The sequence below is a fragment of the Ammospiza nelsoni genome, chromosome 1 (assembly GCF_027579445.1).
Source record: "Ammospiza nelsoni isolate bAmmNel1 chromosome 1, bAmmNel1.pri, whole genome shotgun sequence".
NCBI classification, from domain to species: domain Eukaryota; kingdom Metazoa; phylum Chordata; class Aves; order Passeriformes; family Passerellidae; genus Ammospiza; species Ammospiza nelsoni.
The window spans coordinates 28,284,109-28,306,222 of record NC_080633.1 but is presented as its reverse complement, the minus strand read 5'-3'; the positions used below and the strand labels follow the sequence as shown (position 1 = coordinate 28,306,222).

General features: G+C 37.7%; 1 protein-coding gene across 1 annotated transcript in view; it reads left to right on the top strand.

The window, feature by feature from the left end:
- VWDE (von Willebrand factor D and EGF domains) overlaps positions 1–22,114 on the top strand; it is a 31,806-nt gene that overhangs the window by 8,946 nt on the left and 746 nt on the right. Inside the window, exons 8-29 of the mRNA XM_059480761.1 lie at positions 41–114; positions 2,016–2,289; positions 2,370–2,578; positions 3,023–4,005; positions 5,147–5,283; positions 8,027–8,182; positions 8,768–8,872; positions 9,216–9,330; positions 10,651–10,901; positions 11,021–11,240; positions 11,772–11,909; positions 12,499–12,561; positions 14,768–15,448; positions 15,776–15,871; positions 15,961–16,056; positions 16,576–16,671; positions 17,932–18,027; positions 18,357–18,452; positions 18,947–19,042; positions 19,178–19,273; positions 20,542–20,637; positions 21,201–21,304. Of these exons, the coding sequence (XP_059336744.1) occupies positions 41–114; positions 2,016–2,289; positions 2,370–2,578; positions 3,023–4,005; positions 5,147–5,283; positions 8,027–8,182; positions 8,768–8,872; positions 9,216–9,330; positions 10,651–10,901; positions 11,021–11,240; positions 11,772–11,909; positions 12,499–12,561; positions 14,768–15,448; positions 15,776–15,871; positions 15,961–16,056; positions 16,576–16,671; positions 17,932–18,027; positions 18,357–18,452; positions 18,947–19,042; positions 19,178–19,273; positions 20,542–20,637; positions 21,201–21,304 (4,278 nt within the window). The remainder of the gene's footprint in view (positions 1–40; positions 115–2,015; positions 2,290–2,369; positions 2,579–3,022; positions 4,006–5,146; positions 5,284–8,026; positions 8,183–8,767; positions 8,873–9,215; positions 9,331–10,650; positions 10,902–11,020; positions 11,241–11,771; positions 11,910–12,498; positions 12,562–14,767; positions 15,449–15,775; positions 15,872–15,960; positions 16,057–16,575; positions 16,672–17,931; positions 18,028–18,356; positions 18,453–18,946; positions 19,043–19,177; positions 19,274–20,541; positions 20,638–21,200; positions 21,305–22,114) is intronic.

The window sequence follows — 22,114 nt, the reverse complement described above, 5'->3', positions numbered from 1 at the left end:
CTAACCTGACATGTTTTCTTTTTTTTCCTTTGTTTTGAAGATTACGGTTAAGGATCTACCCACTGCCTACTGTTACTCATTTACTGACCCTCATATAATTACTTTTGATGGAAGGTAATTACTGGCTTGCTGTTCTTAATTTTAAGTGTGTTGGGAGTATTTTTGGGTGTGTTTTGGAGAGTGTGTTCTGTTTCTTTAATTATCTCTATATTTATTCTAAATCTGTGCTGTTGATACAAGTAAGCTGTAGTTTCCTGCAATTGCACTGAGTGGTTGACAATTTTTTTTTGACAATAAGGATTAATGTGCTTTAGTTGGTAAAATCTTGCCTGTCATGATGAGGTTTGTAATATTTGTATTTCTAAAAGCAAGTTTTGGGGTTGTGGCAAGTGAATGAAGCAAATGGATAAGAGGAGTGGTAGCTGTAGAGTCTGTTGACTGCAAAAAATAGAAATGTTCATATATTAAATATGAACCATGATAAAATAATTGAGTAAAGAAAACTTTTAATGCAAAGATGTTTCCCTATTTTTGTGTGTCAGTATCAGAATCCTTGTAAGGATCAAATTACTAGAAGCTGTCTGCTGTCTGTGTAGCATTTTGCTGCATTTATTAGTGGCATTGAAAGCAACTTATTGACTGCTGTCACTTGCACATCACTGGCCAAAAAGGATTTTGAAATGAAAACAGCTTTTGTAGCCACAGCTGGTTTTGGTGTGCTTCTTTCCTACAAGGTATTTCTGATTCACAAAGGATGTCTGAACTAACATGGGCTCCACACCTGGGAGTTTTATGTTCTTTGTTCAGCAGAGCACATTTCAAGCAGTAAGGTGAGAAGACGAGGATATGCTGCCTCCAAAAAAGGATGTTCAACCCACACATGATAACAGAAGGGGAAATAAAAGTTGTGATTGGTTCTCTAAAAGAACTTTGACTACTACTACTAGTAAAGTCAATGGGCTTATCCTAATCTTTCAGTTTCTCCTTCAGTAGAAGTTTTAGGGATGTCTTAACTGGGCATTGTAACCATGGATGCATTGTGCTCAAGCTTTCTCATGAAGCAGTGTTTTACTGCAATGTGATCTGTCTGTAAGCATGATGCTGCAGAGAAAGAGCTCTCTTTTTTAAGGATAAATTATGTTGCTACTTTATTTTACAAACTGAAGAAACAAATTACCTATTGAATTATGGACAATCCAATGCAGTCCCAGTAGTGCAGCCATCTGCAGTTTGTCTGCTGCTCCATTATACACAAAGCAAATTGACAGGCTACAATCAACTGTCAAATGCCATTTATAGCCAAGAGGCTATTAAACTTACAGCAAAAGTTTGGGGGTTTTCTTTCTGTTTTTTTTTTTTTCTATTTTTTGCTGCTGAATCATTAAATTGGCTATTTTAACCTTGCTTCAGGGGACAGATGGCTAACCCTAAGGAAAAAAAGCAAGTTGCTATTTATGGTTTTCATCTTAAATGATCATTGGGAATAAGCACTCCCCATCTCCATCTTAATAAAGCAGACCTTTTTAAAATGATGTGACTTTCTAAATCATTTTGTCAAGGGTACTTGTGCAGTTTTCAGCAGCTGCCCCCACATGCACACTGCTATGCATCTTATTGCTCTTGCTGCATAGGTGTACCATTGTAGACACACAAAGCTTGAGAAGTACCCTCCATATGCACTGTTAGAATCAAAGAATAGCAGTAGCTTCATGCTTCTGTTTCCATTCACAGCCATTGTCTACGTATATTCCACTCATGATCCTTCTTTTCTGCTGTAAAAATAAGATTTTTTTTTTCAATTTAGAACTGCTCAGAGGAGATATGATGGCATTTGCTCAGGATAAAGCTGTGTTGTGTTCTGTGAGCTGTAGTGTTTTTTCTGACTTGGGAAAAGGAGTTTCAGTATCAGTGTTCACCAAATGATTGAAATCTGCTTGAAAATAGTGTTGCTGACACGTAGTGATACTGTTATTTCACAACCAAAGTGATATCATGTGCTGTTCTTTTGATTCCAGAGTCTATGACAATTTTAAAACAGGAACATTTGTTCTCTATAAGAGTACATCTCGAGATTTTGAGGTTCATGTTCGCCAGTGGGACTGTGGAAGTCTTCACTACCCAGCGTCCTGCAACTGTGGCTTTGTTGCTAAGGAAGGAAGTGATATAATTGCATTTGACATGTGCAGTGGTCAGCTCCATGAATCACAGCCACACTTATCTGTAATAAACAGAGACACAACAGGAAGCAATGTCAGAATCACTGAATCCTACCTAGGAAGAAAAGTAACAGTAAGTGGTAAATAATTGCTTACAGAATAGGTAAATGAAAAAGCAAGTTTCTCATGAGGCTATCTTCAATCTCATTTTAGGTTTTGTTTTCTTCTGGAGCTTTTGTTCGTGCTGATGTGAGTGAATGGGGGATGAGCCTAACACTTAGGGCACCCAGTTCAGATTACAGACATACAGTGGGACTCTGTGGCACCTTTGATGGAAATGCAGAGAATGACTATCACACTGCAAGTGGCATGGAAATCCCAAACCATGCTAATATTCCTTTTTCTTTCATTAAGGAATGGAGGTAAAAAAATGCTTCTGTTGATGAATCAAATGTCACCATTTTTGGTTCTACCTTTCCTTCACACTCTTAAAAACTTATCAAAAATAAATAATAAGACTTTGCTTATGTTTTTAAGTTGATATTAGAATGTCATAATTACATTCCATAATTAATTTAAGAGAAAATTTAAACTGCATTGCCAAAAAAGTATTTAAGCACTATGATGTAAGATTAGTTTGATTAGGTTTGGAACAAAGCACCAAGGTATACAGAAAGTACCCACTCATCTCAATTCTTTTATAAGTTACTGTTGAGATTTTGTGTTTTAACTGGTGTTTAAATATAACTGTGATGCAGACATGCTGTAGAAGTATGAAACAACAAAGAACAAAAAAAGTTTATACTTTAGTAACACAAAGAAAATAATTCAGATGATACAGTTTCACCTTTTCCTTTCCTCACTAGGATTTTACCAGGGGAGAGCTTGTTTGACAAGACACCTGCTTTGTTAACATCTTCTAGAAAAATGTTCTTCTGTGACTGTACACTTGAAGATACTGGATTACACCTATCAGCAAACAATCTGGAGACAGTTACTCAGTCAGAACCTCTGGCTTGTAAAGAAAGTGAAAATGGTAGATTTCTTTCTTTGATACCAGGACTGGATGTCACTGCTGAGTATCTTGGTCCTGCTGATCTTGTCAGGGGCTTAAAGAAACGTTCATCTACACGTGAAATGGATTCATCTACACTTCTGCAGAGGCAGAATAATCAAACCAAACTTCACAAAACATCACTGTTAAACTCACGTCTCTCTACCACCTCAGAGGGAAATACTGGTACGGAAAGAGAGGGAAGTTCAAGCTTAGACATTAGGAGAAATTCTCACTATTACAGCAGTCATTTTCACAAAACTCAATCTGCTACAAGTAGAGGGAAACGCCAGAATTATTATGAATACCATCCAGTATTTGTCTTCCAAAGCCTCAGCCAAACAGATTTAGAGGGATATAGTTATTTTTTCCCAGAGGACCATGCCACTGACACAGATGAAAATCTCCTTCTTTCTTGGCCCACCCCTTCAGGCCTTACTGAATCTAGTGCTCTGCTCCTGTGCCAGCAGGCAATAGCTAATTCCAGCATAGGGAGGTCCTGTGGTGCCCTCCTTGGCCGCCGGACAGGGGATGCCATCGATATGTGCCTTAAAGATCTGCTGCTGAAAGATGACCTCAGCTGGGCAGAAGCCTCCTTAGCTCTGCTGGAGAATGAATGTGAGAAAAGAATTTTAGAAGAAATAAATTACAGCCCAGAGGAACTTGAAGAGTCAGTTGAGAGCCTGCTTACTGCTCTGAAGTGTCCCAGTCTCTGCCGTGGCAATGGAGAATGTACAGAATGGGGCTGTGCATGTTTTCAGGGCTACAGCTCATATGACTGCAGCATGCTGTCTGGTAAGTGGGGGGAAATCACATTTACTTCAATAATGTTCTCAGTGTTTGTGCAAAGTGTATTTTTTTTTTGCACCCTTTTGCTTTTGTACATGGGCAAGGGTTCTCAGTCATTTAGTTACAGTTTACTACAGCTGTAATTATTTTGCATTCAGCCTTCTTGTTTCCAAGGCCAAAAACTGAGCTTAGTTTCTAATAGGTCAGATTAAAAAAGTGACTTTGCCATGCAGAGTGTAGCCCCAAGAGAATGTCAGTGTTTCCACATGCTGTCTCCTTCAGGGAAAATATGCCACATTCATCACTCCCTTAGTTTTTTATAGTTTATGTGATCCTGCTTATTAAATCTCAGTGGGATGTTTTTGTCTTTAGTGATGTTACATCTCTGTAAGCTGTTAGATGGGATGGGAGCAGAATTGGTAGTGAAGAAAAAAGAGCTGCAACAAATAGTGCTGGGCAGGGTTTGTTTCATTTTCAGTAGGTAAGATATTCACTAAAAATTCAGTTGAACAATTACACTGGAAAAATATGAACAGTACTACTGAAGTCAGAACTCCATAAAACCTGTAAATATTTTGGTTTGCAATCACTTACTTAAGAACAAATAGAGAAAGAGAGAATAGAATAATAAATATTGACTTCAAGAGGAATAAGATGGTTTTGCCTCATAAAAACTGCTTTTGAGTGTTCTGATCTGTCATTTTATATCCTGAAATAATTTCCTCTTTTTTTTTATAGTTTTTAGTTTTTAATAAAAAATAATCCCTATATAAATTATTGCATAAATGCCTCCTTTCCAGTTCCTATTTCTAAGGCCTTAGTTTCATTTCAATTTTATTCTGGAAGTCTGATGTAAAGAACCATAGTTGAGAAATCAAAACATGTATTCACATGCATTTGTTACCAGTTGAAATTTCTCTGCTTCCTAATACTGAGATTCCAAGAGAAGACAGAAGCCTAGCTTTAAATTTAAAGTTTCAGTGTAACAATATAAAGTCTTTCTGTTTATGCTTCCTTTCAGCTAGTCTCAGATCTTCTTGTTTACATAATTTTCATGGTTGGATAGAAAAATAAACATACTGCATAATGTAAATGCATATGAGTGAGTTCTCATACTAGCATTTATTGTCTAATCTCTGCTTCCAAGACCAGGCTCCAGAAATTACAGAGCTGGAGAATGCTGGGCTGTGCAATATCCGACAGTATGACTGCACATCTGTGAGAGTGTTTGGAAATGGCTTCAGGGACTCATTGAACCTGAAATGTGAAATCATCAAATTGCAAGTAGGTCTCCCGGAATAGTGACAATTACATTTTAAACTTCCTAGAGAACAAGGGACAAAATGTCAAGATATTATTCATTGACGTGGGCACAGCCCAATGGTTTAGTGGAAGCTAAAAGCAAAGGCACTCAGCACTTTGCAGCAAACACTCAAGACTTTGCAAGATTGCCATTTCCTCCATGATAAGAGAAATACAAAACATAAGGGGAATGTTCAGCAGCTGGGAGGGAGATAACAGCCCACAGCAGCTATCCATCAGAAGAGGGCAAGGGCAGCCCTATTAGTAACAACCAGCACATCGTTGTATTTTTAAGTGCTTATGGAAAGGAATTGAAGTACCACTTCTTTGAAAAAGGACAGCAAGGTTAAAGCCATTACTAGATTTCTGTCTCAAATCTAATGCTTGAAATAGCATTTTATAAACATAATAAATCTATTAGGAAAAGATAAAGGCATTTTTGATATGTTGTCCATTTCCCAGAGGTAGAATACCATGGGTATTTAATGATACATCTCAGGTTTGAACAGGAGATTTAAAAATGTTTCACTGTAAACTTAAGGCGAATTTGTGTGGAGAGACTGTTGTTGCTCATTCTTAAAAAAAAAATCAAGGTAAATATATAAGGAATATACAAGTTGTAGCCTGGAATAAATGGTCAGCATATAAGTTTTTATGTCATGTTAGATATGAGAAAAAAAAACTAAAAGTAAAACTGTAATTTATTGGTGTGATGATGGAAGGGGTGAGAGCTGGCAAAAGGGGAACCATTCAATGGGTTCCTGAGACAATAGTTTTCCTTAGCTATTTCCAGCAGATGCTGAATTTATTTTGACAGATTAGGCAAGGCTGGTTATAGATTTTTCTTAAACTCAACGTATATCCACTCAAGTTAGCTTGAAATGATTGTCGAGAGTAGGTTTATGCTCCCCTTATATTAAAAGATTTTTGGACCAAGCTTCCAGTAAGACAATTATTGGGAGTTCACTTATCACAGTTTGAAATGTCTCAGTTTTAACTCATGTCAAGATATTGTGAAATCTGTCTTGGTGATGCTGTTATTTCGCTCCCAACACAAAAACTTCCTAATTAGTCACTTTTAATGATGATCTTCTCACTGACAAGAGCCATTTTACTGCTGTTAGCTGTAGTTGAGGAGAAAGCTGTGATTTTTTTCCTTGAGAATACAAAAGAAAGGAAGTTTGGGGTACTGTTTTTTATATTTTCTGGCTGGAGAAATAGTTAATTTAAGGAAATGTCAGTGAACTTGCAACAGTATAGAACTGCACATATTTTGAGATTGAACTTAAATGATCAAAATTTTGTAGAAGAGGCGTGTTAACAGAATTTAGAATTTCTTTTTTATTTCAGTATTTTCACTTTTGAAATGTTAAATCAAATCTATTGTTTATGGGCTATCTTACCCAGTTTAGGGTAGATATATGATACAGGTTTGGGTAGGAAATGGCCAGGAACCTATGATTACAGAGATAAAGAATTTAAAGGTAAAGGATAAGAGTATGTTTAATCTCTGCAAAACAAAAATACAGTTTTATTTCCTTCTGTTTTACATTGAACTCTAGTTTCCATGAACCTTATGAGCTAGAATGCTTACAGATCTGAAGGCTTTTTAATTGGTTTTTTGAAAGGTTAAACTGTTTCTGAAAAAATTATCTGAACTTGTCTCCAGCTAGTAACAAAAGGTTTCTGAAGAAGTAGACAGTATCACATTTCAAAGGTTACAGTACTAAATGTACTCAAAATTACATGTTTAGAAATATTTAGCTTTTATACTTAACTTTGCTGTTAATTTATTAAATGAGTATAGGATGAAAGAAAACAATGAGTGGCTGGAACAGAAGCAGCACATACGTCTTTTTAGCAAAAGTGTTCCTTTTTCTGCTAAAAAAAAAAAAAGTCAAGGCCTTTATCACAGATGGCTCTTCATGTGAAGATTCAGATTGACTAAATGTTTTGATTGGTTCCAGTAACTAAAAAAATGGAAGCTCAGTAAAAACTACTCAAGCTCAAAATCCTTTTTACTTGCTGTTCTCTTGATTCTTAGTCGGCCTGGAGTCTTAGTTCCATGTAATTTTATTTATTTTATTTATTTTCCATATGCTTAACCCTACTTCCACATCAATGCTTCAGTCAAATAGTATTATCATCCTTATTCTGTTATCTTGAGCTCTCAAGATGGATCCTTAGATGCTCTGTCCTTGCAGCAGTTTAGAAGAAAAGTCTGTGAGTGTCAATAAAAGTCAATGGTGTCTTGTTCCATTGAACAACCTCTTGGCTCATACAAGGGCTAAATGGCCAACTGCCAGTATTGCCCCAGGACCCAGAATGATTCCTGAGCCCTGCCAAAACCCTCATCTGCTCCTTTGACTAAAGCCTGTCCTGGCATGGGAGCAGAGGCACTTGCACGTCAGATCAGTGTCTTTGAGGATCACCCACTGCTTCACCCTCCTGTTCCCTTCCAGCTGGGAGGGCTGTTTGTCCTTGGCAATGCAGTGCCAGAGGGCCGTGCATCAGGACAGACTTCTCTGCCTGCTCCTCCACAGTAGCAGGATTAGGTAAAAATCTGTGTGTGCAAATACTGTCATGTAATATTTGCCACTGCATTCTAATCCAGGCACATTAGACTGGTTCAAACACTGTGCAATACATGGGGAGTTTTTCTCTGGTAAAAATGTTTTTGTGATGTATTTCAGTGAAAAAACAAATTTTCTGTCTTAACATTCAGTATAGTGATAGACAATGGATTCCTGGAGAACCTCTAACTGTGCCAGCTGCCTTCCAAAATGCCAGGACTGTTGAATGCCAGTTACCAAGTGATGGTCAGCAGTCTGATGTCATGGATGTGGTTGATGACAAACCCATTGCCAGATGGCAAATAAAGGTACTCTCAGAAATGTCAAATATTTACTTACAGATATTCCTATTAAGATGAAAATACATCACGTAGATATTATCCTTTATTTAATGGTACTAAAGGGAGAAGTCAGCTTGCTTAACTTGGGGTCTCAGTCTTGTCACCTAAACTTAAGTGTCAAGTATTGTTTGACAGTGTTGTCCTGCAAGGGTACTGGTAGATACAGCTAGGGCCTGCAGAGACACACAGTCTTCAAGAGCAGAAGTTAAAGGCCAAGTAGTTATCCTAGAGTATTTCAAATGACCTTGGATCCATCTTTGGTAGAACTGAGTTGAGCTCAGCCACATGTACAAATCCCTGTGAGCAGATATCTGAGCTCTCAAACAGATGGAGTCAATAAGGTCAATACAGCCTACACACAATTCAATTTACCTTACATACTGACATCTGCCTAGACTCCTTGGCAGATTTGATTAGATTTCTGATGATTTTTGTGAGGGTTTAGACACCTGCACGTGGGTGTCTATTAATGAATGGAAGCTCATGCTAGCAGACCGGGTGGGTCTATCAATACCTGTACCAGTTAATCAATTTTTACTGCTCACCTTGCAGGTTTCTAATGATGGATTTGTTTATAGCAACTCTGAAACAATGATATTGTATGATGGAGCCTGTCAGACATGTGAACGACAAGAATCTGGGTTATGTATGTTAAAGGTATGTGTTTCACTACTCTCTATTATGAAAGTATGCAATTTTTTAGGCTGAAAAAAGTCTAGAAAAATTAGCAGAACATACCTGTTCTTGTTTCCAGCAGGGATTATCAGTGCATAGAAAGAGAAGCTGGGATGAGGCAATTTTAAATGTAAAAAATCAAACCAAAAGTTCTTCATGTAATTACCAAGTAAAACCTAACTTGCTATCAGTTGTTTAGATTTAAAACCAAGCTTAGTTGTTTAATAGAAGTGCAGAATGATTAGATTTTTTTTGATACTTACAAATTCATAGCCAGTTTGATAACCAAAACCATTAATGAATTGCATTTTCATTTCTCTGAAAGGAGAAAACATGCAACATTGATGGACTCTGTTATGGTGAAGGAGACACAAATCCAACCAGCCCTTGCTTACTGTGCAGACCTGACTTATCAAAGTTAACTTGGTCAGTTGTTGAAAGTAAGTTCTAAATGGTTATTTTTAAATATCAAATAGTCAAAAATCTGTGAAGTTTTTAAATTTATGGTAATAGTGATGCTTTAAGTTTAACTAGGTAAGTGTTTTGACATTTCTATTAGTTTCTGAAAATTATGTTGTTGTTTCCAGACCATATATGTAATATTTTAATTTACTTTCCCTAACTCTTCTGCTGTAGCAATTACAAAGAACTAATGAAGATTAACAACTTTCAGTCTAATTAGTGCTTTGGAGTCTTGATATTTAACACAGCTACACCCATATATATTTGTCTTCAACATACAGGTGTAACAGGTGTTTTTCAACAAATTATTCTGATGGCAAACAACTGGAGATCCCAAATTAAATTAAATGACATGTCATATTTATTTAGACATTAATATCTGGGCACCATTTACATTGATGGCATAGATACATTGCCTAAATCTAAGTACATCTAAGGCTGCTGTACTCCAGTCCAGTTAGAAACCATACTATGAAAGGAAAACTTAAGTCTAAATTTTTCATTTTCCTTCTCTGTAGTACAAAGTTTCAACATAGAAGTTGTAGCTCTTTTGGTGCAGATATCAGTCTTTGGATATCCACATCAACTTGGTCCCTTCACCAAATGGAATGTTTCTTGGAGCTTTCATACTAGCCATCCAGCCTGTCCTGCCAACCCCAGCCTATAACAGCACAAATACAACCATCCTATCAGTGTCTTCATGAGTGAAAGGCTCATGAACTCAAGACTCTGCCTTGATTAGGAAAGGTCCTGTCTGAATGGGACTTCTGCTGCCTGTCCTGGTGAATCTTGTCCCAGTTCAAACTTGTAGTGAAAGCCAAGGTAGATATAACTGTTCTAAAAGGATGTGATGTGAATAGAAGGAATGAAATGAAACTCATCCAGCAGAGAGGGAGTCAGTGGATTTCCATGTTATAACCATGTTATGGACTGGAATTCAATACAGCCACAGTGAGAAATGAGACAAGAACGAAAACCAGAGGCAACACTCCAAACCTAAGGAGCACAACCTCTTTCTGCAAGAAGGATGATATTAGAAATGAGGGAGTTTAGCAGCTGACACTGGTTATGCCTTCTTCTTCCTTCATGTTTTTTGCCACAGTGGTGAATTCTTGCTGACAGTATTCACTGGCTAGCATTGAAAATATCAAGTGTTTTTCCTGTGCCCTCAAATGACATCAGAATTTTGAGAGAAATAAGTATGTGGAGTTTCTTTAGTAGAAAGATACGTTCCTTTTAATTTTTATAAGTATATTGCAACTTTTCCTTAGAGGAGGAAAATATCTCCTTTGTTACAGGTAACCAGCCTCCAGTGCTTGAAACTTTTCAGGGTATGCTACAGACATTTTATGGAGAAGATTTTTTATATCAGTTTTTGGCTTCAGATCCAGAGGGCTCTGCTATTCATTTCACATTGGATTCTGGTCCAGAAGGTGCCAGTCTTTCCCCATCAGGTCTCCTTTCATGGAAAGCTGTGTCAATGAATGTCCACAAATTAACATTTTCATTGACAGATGACTGCAATGCAACAACCAAGGTAGAAATAGAGGTAATGAATATTACAGTAAAATGACACTTACTAATAAGACACCTAAGTTATCTATTTTCAGAACTCATTGCTAGTTCATTAAAAAAAAAGAAAACTGTCTTATTGGGCATGTCTTGTAGGTCAGTGTAAAATCATGTGATTGCCTAAATAATGGCTCATGTGTGACAAACATTAATTTCCCACCTGGAAGTGGAAGATATCTTTGTGTGTGTGTGGCTGGATTTGAAGGTGATCTCTGTCAAGTGAATACTGATGACTGTAAACTTAACCAGTGTGGTATTGGCAGATGTGTGGATGGAATAAACAGCTATTACTGTGAATGTCCACATGAACTTCAAGGTAAATTGCTGCTTTATTTCCATGCATTTATCATGTTTAGTGATAAATAGGAGTTTTTAATTTTATGTGTAAAATATTTTTTAAAAATTTTTGCTGTAAATAACTTACTGTTGTAAGTTTAGTGTTATGAAGAAACTTTATGGTCTTGTGATACAGATTTATGATATACTTCAAGATTTTTCTTGCATGAATATAATAGTTGTTAATTTAGTTCATTATGAAAGCTAATTTGCATTGTTCCCTCTGCAAAGGTAAATTCATCAACACAGTGAAACACAGGAGATTCCTCCTGCAGATAAGCATGTAGTCCCCACAGCCCATCTTCTCCATATTCTACAATAAGCAAAATGCTTGATATGAGAGGAAAAATGTGAATAACAAACCTTATCAGCTGTTCTTATTAGATGTGCTGAAATGAATGTTTGCACTTTTTTTTTTCTCAGCACTTGCATACATTGTACTTTTATATGCACCATCAAAGTCTAGTGACACAATATTATAAAGAAAATTTAAATCTGTATTTCAATACAGGTAAAAATTGTCAAGAGGATGTAGATGAATGTGCATCCAGTCCTTGCTTCCCTGGAGTATTTTGTTTCAATACTTTTGGTTCTTACTATTGTGGTCCATGCCCAAATAATCTTCAAGGAGATGGGAAGTCATGTCATGGTAAAACTATTTGATTTTCAGAAGAATGGTATTGTCTTACGTCATTCAGATAAAACATCTTTGATTGTGCTTCATGTTTCTAGCAATAACTTAGAACTCTTTTCAGTAGTCAGCAAAGCAGGGCTCTGTCTCTGTTGATGGCAATGTTGGACTGTACTGGGTCAACACAGCTGTAAAACTCTCTAGCATAGAAAAAATAGATACAAAACACATCCTCATTCTTTTACATCAGAGTAGAACAATAGAGTGAAAATTTTTGGTATTTTTTTGTCATTATTTTCATAATCTGAGAAATTATTAATAAAATAGTTATTGAAAAAATGTATTTTTATTAGCTTGATTAGCATAGAACTGTTTACCCAAGCCAAGGCAGTTGCCAAACATTTATTTACATGGAATTTCTGAATAACTTGTATTTTTAAAATACTCTGCCAAAAAACTTTTAATGAATGTTTTTAAAATTTTATCTACTTTCTGAATTTTGAGTTGTTTTTATGTAATGAAATTTTAACTCTGTTTGTAATTTATTTGAATTTTAAAAAATGGAGCTACTTCTGTGCACTGCTAATGTTCCTTCACATCTTTTCAGAAAGCTTTGATGACACTGATGTTGTATGGAAGGATTCCACGGGAGAAGTTGGAGAGAATAAAGGTGATTTTTTTCCTGAAGAAAATGGAATTTCTGATTCGAATGCTGATAAGAATATAGCTGGCAGATAAAGGGTCTAGTCAGTTTTATGCTATTCACTTTATTTTTCAGATTGACACAATTTATTAATTACTGGGGTTGTATTCTGATCTGAAAAATGAGACTGAAATGTCAATATCAACAAATCCCCTGGGTCAGTCAAATGATTTTATTAACAGTGTGATGTATGACACTCTTACAGTTGCCTTTTGTTTTAGTGACCAACCACTGACATAAAATAGGTAACATGGGGATAGGGACATCTGTTATATGAGATAAACAAAAGTTTATGGCATTATGTTGAATGACATTTTCCTACTTCAACTCAGAGGAGAGGTGAAGGATATGGCAAGTGAATGTCTTTATTCTGAAACTCTGTAAGTGCTGTTGCTGGCATTTCCAGGTCTGTGCCTGCGGGGGTTTCTCTGTAGGAAGGTCTTGTGTCTTTTTCCTATGTCTCTTGAGTCATTTTTGGGGGAAAGGAAAACTCTCACTGCATTGCTAGGGCTGGATAATTCTTCATCAGCTGCAAAATGGTTTGCTTTTCAGCAGTGGGAAACCACACTTTAGGATGATTCAGTAAAGTTTAACCTTTTTTAAACCATTTTCTAGTTATAAATAGGTTAGAGTTTCATTCCTCCACTGCCACATCATGCTAAAACCCCATATGCAGTATTCTGCCAGTCTGGGATTACAGTGCTGTACTTCTTTGCACAAACCACACACTTTCCCTGGGCAGAATATGAAGAATTTATCATTTATTTTGTTCTTTCATGAATGAGAAGACTGAGTCAGTATCTGATGTTTATTAAACAGTTGAAACATCTCACTACTAAAAATGCTGAGAATTTTAAACTTTCTGTACTGAAAGGCACAGAAATTCTCAGCATCCAGGGTTCCAACAAAGTTGATTAAAAAGTTTGAAGAATAGAACATGGTAATACTTGTGCTATGAGTTAATGGCTTATTCCCCTATAATATTGTCCATGGTGCATCAGTATGTATAAACATCTACATACATGTGGTTTTATCTCTGCTTCTAGTGCTTAGACACACTGATGAACCATATGCAATATCTTTTCTTTGAATTCTTTCAGTTACCTAGTTGAAAGCAATATATGGAGCTGATAATCTGCTGACAGTAAATCTGTTTATCGACAAGATACAAGCTGGGGATGGAGTGGCTGGATAGTGCCCAGGTGGAAAGGGACCTGGGGGTGCTGGTTGACAGTCGATTGAATATGAGCCAGCAGTGTGCCCAGGTAGCCAAGAGGGCCAATGCCATCCTGGCCAGTATCAGAAATGGTATGGCCAGCAGGAACAGAGAGGTCATTCTTCCCCTGTACTCGGCACTGGTGAGGCCTCACTTGGAGTACTGTATCCAGTTCTGGGCCCCTCACTTTAAGAGGGACGTTGAGTTACTTGAGCGTGTCCAGAGGAGAGCAACGAAAGTAATAAGGGGCTTGGAACACAAGCCATATGAAGAGCGACTGAGGGAGCTGGGGTTGTTCAGCCTGGAGAAAAGGAGACTAAGGGGTGACCTCATCACTCTCTACAACTTCCTGAAGGGTGGCTGTAGTGAGCTGGGGGTCGGCCTCTTTCTCCGGGCGACAACGGATAGAACAAGAGGACACAGTCTCAAGTTGCGTCAAGCTAGATGTAAGTTAGAAGTAAGAAGGAAATACTTCACAGAAAGAGTGGTCAGAAACTGGAATCATTTACCCAGTGAGGTGGTAGAGGCATCATCCCTTGAAGAATTTAAAAAAAGACTGGATGTGGCACTTGCTGCCATGATCTAGCTGAACAGTTAGAACATCGGCTGGACTAGATGATCTTATAGGTCTCTTCCAGTCTTGAAAATTCTGTGATTCTGTGATTCTGTGATAATATGGGAAAATCTCTGCTCCTATAAATCATGCCTCATCCTTATCTTCCAGCCAAGAAAAGGCCATGGTAAGGGCAGGAGAGGTTGTAATCAGAATACCTTGATCTTGTCTAATTCTCCCAGTCTATCTACTGCATACTTACATTCTGACACAGCACAGGGAGAGATTTCCTGAAGTACAGAATGAATGGGCTGAATGTTTATCTGTTCAGAAAACATTCCCTACATCACCCTATGTGATGGTATTCACATACTTCTCCCCCCTTTCTTTCTAACATACTGTAGGTTTTCAGCCATCATCCTTTGAGAAGGTTTTAAGCGTGTCAGGTTATATTCCCAGTTCTGCAGATGTCCCAAAGAGATTTATTTCTACAGAAATGGTCAGTAGCAGCACACTACCAGCCTCCACAGTAAAAACAATCACTGCCTGGAAGACACCTGATTCTCAGAGAAGTGCTTCTGTACAACCTGTGGTTACTGGGAACATTGCTCATGCTCTAAGCACCATCAGTGGTCACCTTGCTGATGTGGAAAACAGTTCTTCAGTACCTGCTGCAAAGGCTGCATCTTCAAGGAGCCGTGCTGTATCACCTGAGAAGAAAACAAGGGCACAAGCTGAGGCCTTCAGCTATTTTGAGAGTAGCAGGAAGACTTCCCCTAGCAACAGAGCAAATATAAGCAAAGGACATTCTTCACCAAACAAAGTATTCAGAGGTGGAAATCCTCAAAGAGTTCTGCACCTTTTAGCTAAGCATCAAGCAAGTAATTTACCTTTTACCCTTGTGGAAGTCACTGTCCCACCAGAAATGCTTCCTGAAGAATTGAGTGAAGCAGTAATTCCTAAAGCAGTGACCTGTACTGATTTACCCTGTTTTCCTGGCGTGCCCTGTGAGCCAAGGCAGGATGGAAGTGTCAAGTGTGGTCGTTGTCCTTATGGGTATTATGGAGATGGCTTCACTTGCAGAGGTAGTGCAAATTATTGTACTTAAATGCTTTGAAGAAAAGAATCTTGAGATGTCTTTATAATTTGCAAGTATATTGTTACTGTATTATCAGTGGAAATTGTGGTATATTGAATTTTCTCATTTTCATTATTAATATTGGCATAGCCTACAGGCTTTTAGTTGTATGGATGCACTTAAAAATACATGATGTGTCTTAGACTCTGCATTTACGGGCAGAGACATCATGGATTCTCTGTGATCTGTTCACTACATTAGGCAAGACACAGTGTGCTGAAATGCCACTTTCATTTTCCTTATTCCTTTCTTTGTTTTCTTCTTTGCCTTTCAGCAAGATGTAGACAACCCTGTGGCAAAAATATGGAGTGTGTGGCACCCAATATTTGTAAATGCAAGCCTGGTTATGCTGGTCATAACTGTCAGGCTGGTGAGTATGGCATGTTAATTTTGCCTGTGGTAATGCATAGGCACAAATTAATGATTTACAGAGTGTTGCTGATTTTTTTTTTTTTACAGCTCTATGCAGGCCTGATTGCAAAAACCATGGGAAGTGCATTAAGCCAAACATCTGTGAGTGTTTACCTGGATACAGTGGCTCCACCTGTGAGGAAGGTAAATGTAGCAGTCTTTGCTTTTAAATCCCTAACTACCCAAAGGATGCTGTGAACAGCTCCCATGACTGTTCTGACAGCATGAAGGTGTGTTCATTTTACTGTCACTTTAACAGAGCTCTTGAGTTACATTTTGGTGTATGTCCTGATTTTCTTGATGCACACTGTAAATGTTGCTTATGATTGGATATTCCTAAATTTAGCTTTCACATTAAGTAGAACAGTTCACCAGTGAATGTAGTTGTCTCTAAGCTAAACACTCCTGAAGAGTGGGAAGCACTGTCTGGAAATTGTGTCAGCTTTCTTTTATTCAAGGTAACCACCAATGTTGGGACTCTGTACTGCTGAAGTGAAGTTGTTCATGTTACTTACTCCTGTCAAAAGGCATTGCATATATCTCCTTATTTTATTTCCAGTTTTTTGCTCACTGGCAGTTACTAACATTTCATTTTTTATAAAGCATAACCAGTCCATGTATCTTTCTAGAGGCAATTCCTTGAACTTAATTCTGTATCTGCAGCACATTGTAAACCACCATGTCAAAATGGAGGCACCTGCTTGGCCAGAAATCTCTGCACCTGCCCATATGGTTTTGTGGGACCAAGATGTGATACAAGTAAGCAAAAGAGAATAAGATAAAAATACACATATTTTTTTAAATACAGTATTTTTCCTGTTCTCCAGGAGCAAGAAAGAAAATTATGGTTTAATTTTTTTTATGCCTTCTGTCTAATGCTAGCAAATGACATAATACTTGTGCCTCTTTGAAGGTGCCTATACCTGGGCTTTTTAAACATCAGGCAATATTTGCACATAACTGTGAGAACATAATGCACTATAAAAGCTGTAAATAGTTTATATTTTATTGTTCACAAACATGAAAAAAATGAATACATTGTGTATGTGATATTACCTTCAGAAAAACATGCAGCTGTTTCATATGTCCTGACAGCTTTTTAACTACTATTAGCTCAGATTGATTAGATACTGGGGTACATTCAGAAGCTGGTGTGTCAGAAAGACTGGAATACAGGAAAATTGAATTCAGAACCACATTATGGTGTCTTTTTTCCTTTTACCTGGCCTGAAAATTGAAAAATTTGCTGTAATCATAGCTGAAAGATTGGAATTACTTTGTCTCACATAAATTGTCTTTGACATATCAAATCATGCATGCTGCAATTTGGCAACTCCAAATTTTGGATAGCTTTTATACGGGTAATTTGTATCCTTCAGAGAATCCAAATTTAGACATGCTGTTTATATATTGTTCACCTGAATGTACTATTGCTTTATTGACCCTGAATTCAGAAAATTCTTTGTCTCCTCTTCAAATCCCAGGACTTTTGGTTTTCAGTTTTTCCTGTTCTAATTTCAATTCTGACAAAAAAATGCTGCTCTTTGTGAAGGAGTACTAAAGGGAATGAGATGTTTTCCTGAAGAAGTGATTCATGGTTTTCCCCAGACATGATATTTTAATGTCTTTGCTTGTCAGTCTCGTTCCTGTGTGCACGCAGCTGCTCTTGCATCATGTAACACAGTCCATTTGTCTCAGGACTGCATTTCTCATTTGGTTTGTAATTTTTTATTTAAGTGTCTATGTTTTTAACACTAAATATAACCAGATCATGGATATTTGCATGGAAAGACATTTTGTTGACCTTTGTCATCTATGTTTGCTATTATGGGTTTTAGACTAGATTACTCTGTTCAGCAATTCTTCTTCAGGTAGGAATTCTCTGTTACTTCAAGTGTTAATTTTTGGGAAAGAGCTGAAAAAAAAAATTGAGAATAATTTGTGATGTATCTCTTTCTTGTCCTCCTATCCCCTGTCTCCTCCCCTGCCTTATGTTTTTTCCACCTTCTTGAATGGCAGTGGTTTGCAACAGGCACTGTGAAAATGGTGGCGAATGTCTCACTCCGGACACCTGCCAGTGTAAACCTGGCTGGTATGGACCTACCTGCAGCACAGGTAACACCCCTGCAGCTTCCATGGGAGTGTCCAAGGGACCTCCCATTGTTTGAAATTCAGAACTGCATGGCTTGGGTGGCAGCAGTGGGCAGCTGCTCTCTGTGCAGGGCCTCCACACTGCCCCGAGTCTCTGCTTGTTAGTTCTGCTGCCAGTAGCACCTCTAGGAAGTCTTATGCTAATCCTTTAATTTGGGGTAAGGACTCTATGGGAATCATGTTACCTGCAGTTATCTTAGGTGTTTAATTCCAATTCTTGAAACAGAAACACGTATTTTATAGACTATATTTGGATGTCATGCTTCCCACTCTTCCTGACCCTATTTCTGCAGCAATGTGTAATCCTGTGTGTCTCAATGGTGGTTCCTGTACTAAGCCAGATGTTTGCCTGTGTCCACATGGATTCTTTGGTGCCCACTGTCAGAATGGTAATATTTTCTTTTTTTCTTCTCCCCACACCTTAGTTGACATTATGAGGAAATCTGGGAGAAAACATTAAGACACAAAAATAACAATCAAATTATGTACCTGAGAAGTGGTGTAAAACAGAGATTACATTATTTTTTAGATTGTATGGTGGATTCAACAACTGTCCAAGGAGAATGAAGACTGAAAATTATTCTTGTATTGCACTCAACATTTAAGCAGCTTTCATCCCATTCCATTTTATGTTATGTGTAGTCTGGTTACTTTTGTACACATACAGTTGTCAGCCTTGACTCCTTTTTATGTAATTTTGTCTTTACTATTGATTTTAACACCAAACCACATTAATATGATTTTTACAAGGCACGCCTGATAGTACTGAATGTCCTGATAGTACAAGCTGTCAGAATCTTAGTGTTGCACTCTTATTTTCAAAAAGTATATCACTAAGTCAAAATGCAAACTACAGCCTTTTCCTCCTGTTTGTACCTTTTAGCTGTCTGCAGCCCTCCTTGTAAGAATGGTGGTCATTGCATGAGAAATAATGTCTGTACTTGTCCTGATGGGTACACAGGCAGAAGATGTGAAAAAAGTAAGCCAGTCTTAAAATCTTCTTGTGATCCAAAAATAAACAATAAATTACAATAAACAATAAATAAACAATAAATAAACAATAAATTGTGTAGTCAGTTAAATATGTTAAACAGCAGATGTTTTTGATTTTAAGGTGTCTGTGAGCCAAGGTGTATGAATGGAGGAAGATGTGTAGGCCCAAACATTTGCTCTTGTCCTTCAGGATGGAGAGGACAAAGGTGTAACACCCGTAAGTACCTTGCACTTACCAGGAGAGCTATACCTTAAAAGTAATATGAGACTCAGAGCAACTCTGCCCATGCAAGTAATACACAGTTAGTGCCAAAGAAAGAATATTTACACATTGAAAAAACAATAGTCTGTATTTTGGCAGCAAAATTTAGGATGGAGAACTAATACCATGCAGTTCTTAAACTAAATCATGGGACTGAAATATCTGTGAAAATCTTGTATAGCAAATATTATTTGTTTCTTTCTGGATTCTTGTCTAAATAAAAACGTTTGCATTTCTTCAAAGAGAAGAGTCCAAAAAGTGAAAAAAATCCAAATTGTGCTGTAGGACATAAAACCAGATATAAGAGAAAAAGAAGTTCAGTGAAATATTGGAAAACTGGAAACAGTTAGATGTGATGTGAATAAATGATGCAGTGGGCACAAGCTGTTTAGGACAGGTAGAAATTGGACTGTGGTGGTCGCACATCTGTTGGTCACATTGTATCTTAAGAAAGTTATTGATGGTGCATAAATAAATTGTGTCAGCATGGATAAAAGTACAGTCTGCATGAAAATCAGCATGAGGATGGTTAAAGTGTTAGTGTCTGTCAGAGTACCCACCCAAGGCTTAAGAACTGATATGGGCAATAAGCTGTCTAATGGCATGGAGGAAAAGTAGATTTCCCTGTATTACTTTCTGTGATTATTGGAAAGGGGTTGCTTTTTGAAAAAAAATATTACCAGTATTTACAGGCGTGAGATATTCTTGGACACTGTGGAGGAGAGATTTGATTATCAAATAGTCAGCTATTAATGAATGGAAATAATTGTGGAGTAGATCATGGCTTAATAAGCAGGGACAAATGTGCAGACAAATGGGTCATAGAAAATAACTTTGGATCAAATATTCTTGAGTAGATTCATTGGATGTTCAGTTAAATGACAGACAAAAGATCTCCCACCAAGGTGTGTGCTTTAGAAAGGTAAATTTGGAAAAAAATAAAGCTCTTTAATGGTCCTCTCCTAATTCAGTACTTCAGGCTTTTGTGAATATCTGTGACACAGCAGAACCTCTGAATGTGGGTTTTGGTTGTAGGGCTTTTTGTTTCTAGTTGTCTCCCTTCTTTAATATCTTATTTGCCTTAGACACGTATTTGAGTGAAGATGATGTGACTCTTGGGTGCGAAAAGCATGCCACCTTTTGTGAGAGCATCCTGAAATCTGAATAACAACTCAGTATAATCACTTGGGATATAACCATACTTTTTGATGATGTTTGTGCAGCAATCTGTCTTCAGGAGTGTAAGAATGGTGGGGAGTGTATTGGACCGAGCACCTGTCATTGTCCTCCACAGTGGGAAGGATTCCAGTGTCAAACACGTAAGAATGATGGAACCTGAAACCTCTTGCTTCTGCACAGCTCAGAGTGCTTCAGCCATGCACAGTGCAGAGAAATCCTCCTATACCTTGGATGTAGTTTATCCACATCTGTGTCAGAGGCAGGATAAAGAGTAGAGATGGCTCTGCCTGTTCTGAAGCCCTCCAGGATCTGATGGCACTCTGGGAGTGTGGCAGTGTGTGTTGGTTTGCTCCAGTGCTGTATGCTGCTGCACAAGCCCTGAGAGGCCATTGTGATAGATTGAAATAGCAAGATGTGCCAAAAACCACCTTACTCGTTCTTTTCTCAGTCTCATTCATGCCCTCAGCATGTTCTCACATTAAATCTGCATCAAAGCAAAAGGGGGGTGGGATAGACACAAGAACACTGTTGGCTCCACATGACCTTTAAGTGTCCTTATGCTGAGGGGTGTTACCATGTGAAAATACCTTCCAAGGTCTTGGTTCCTATAGCAAACAGAATAAGTGTCTAGAGATAGCATCCACTTTTCCTTCACCAAGATGTGTCCATGAATAAAGCCTGATATGTACCTTTCTTGTTTTAGCTGTGTGCAACCAGAAGTGTCTGTTTGGAGGCAAATGCGTATTACCCAACGTGTGCTCTTGTCGTCCAGGTTATACTGGAGTCCTCTGTGGGAAGAAAATTCAGGTACATGTAGAGCCAAGACACCATCACAATACAGTTATTTGGGAGTTAATTAACTAGTGCACCTCTTTCCAGTGAAGCAGCATGATATACACCAAATGTGTATTTTGTCTGATTCCTTCCTTTCACTCTGCAGCAAGGGAAAATTAATGGAATTTCTAGGAGCTTGTCCAGTAATTTTTACGTTCTAATACTTACAGAATTGTTCTCAGCACCAAACTTCCTTTGTTTCAAATTAAGCTGATTGTCTCTTGTCAGGCAGTAGGAATTGATAACTATCCTCTTCCCAATAACCACTATTTTCTTTTCCAGCATCTGGCCTCATTTTAGGGAAGAGTGTCCTGCTGATGACTTTCTTAGCTTGCATCGAGTCAAGCACTGATCTTTTCCCATCTACATTGCCAGTCAGTTAATCAAGTGTTACTTGGGAATAATTTAGTTTTTTATATCACAGGGAATGATGACCATTTCTCTGCTTTGTCATGCAATTTTCTGTTGGATTCCCTTGCTTGAGTGCCAGTGCTCACTCACTGAAGTAATTTGATGAAACATTTTGCTACAACTAACTGTTTTGTGATGTCTGAAGTAAAATCATTCTGCTCCTCTTGCATAATCTGTGGTGTTTCTCATCTTTTAATTTCAGTGTATTTAGACACATTTGTGCTGCCAGCAGAATTGAGAGATGGAGGAGATTTGTTGCAGAAATTGAAACAAAGAATTGCTCATACATATTTTGAAAACATGCAACTACTCGTCCTATATCAATGAGACTGTAATATGGATTTCCAAAATGTGACCCAAAGAGAGAAATAA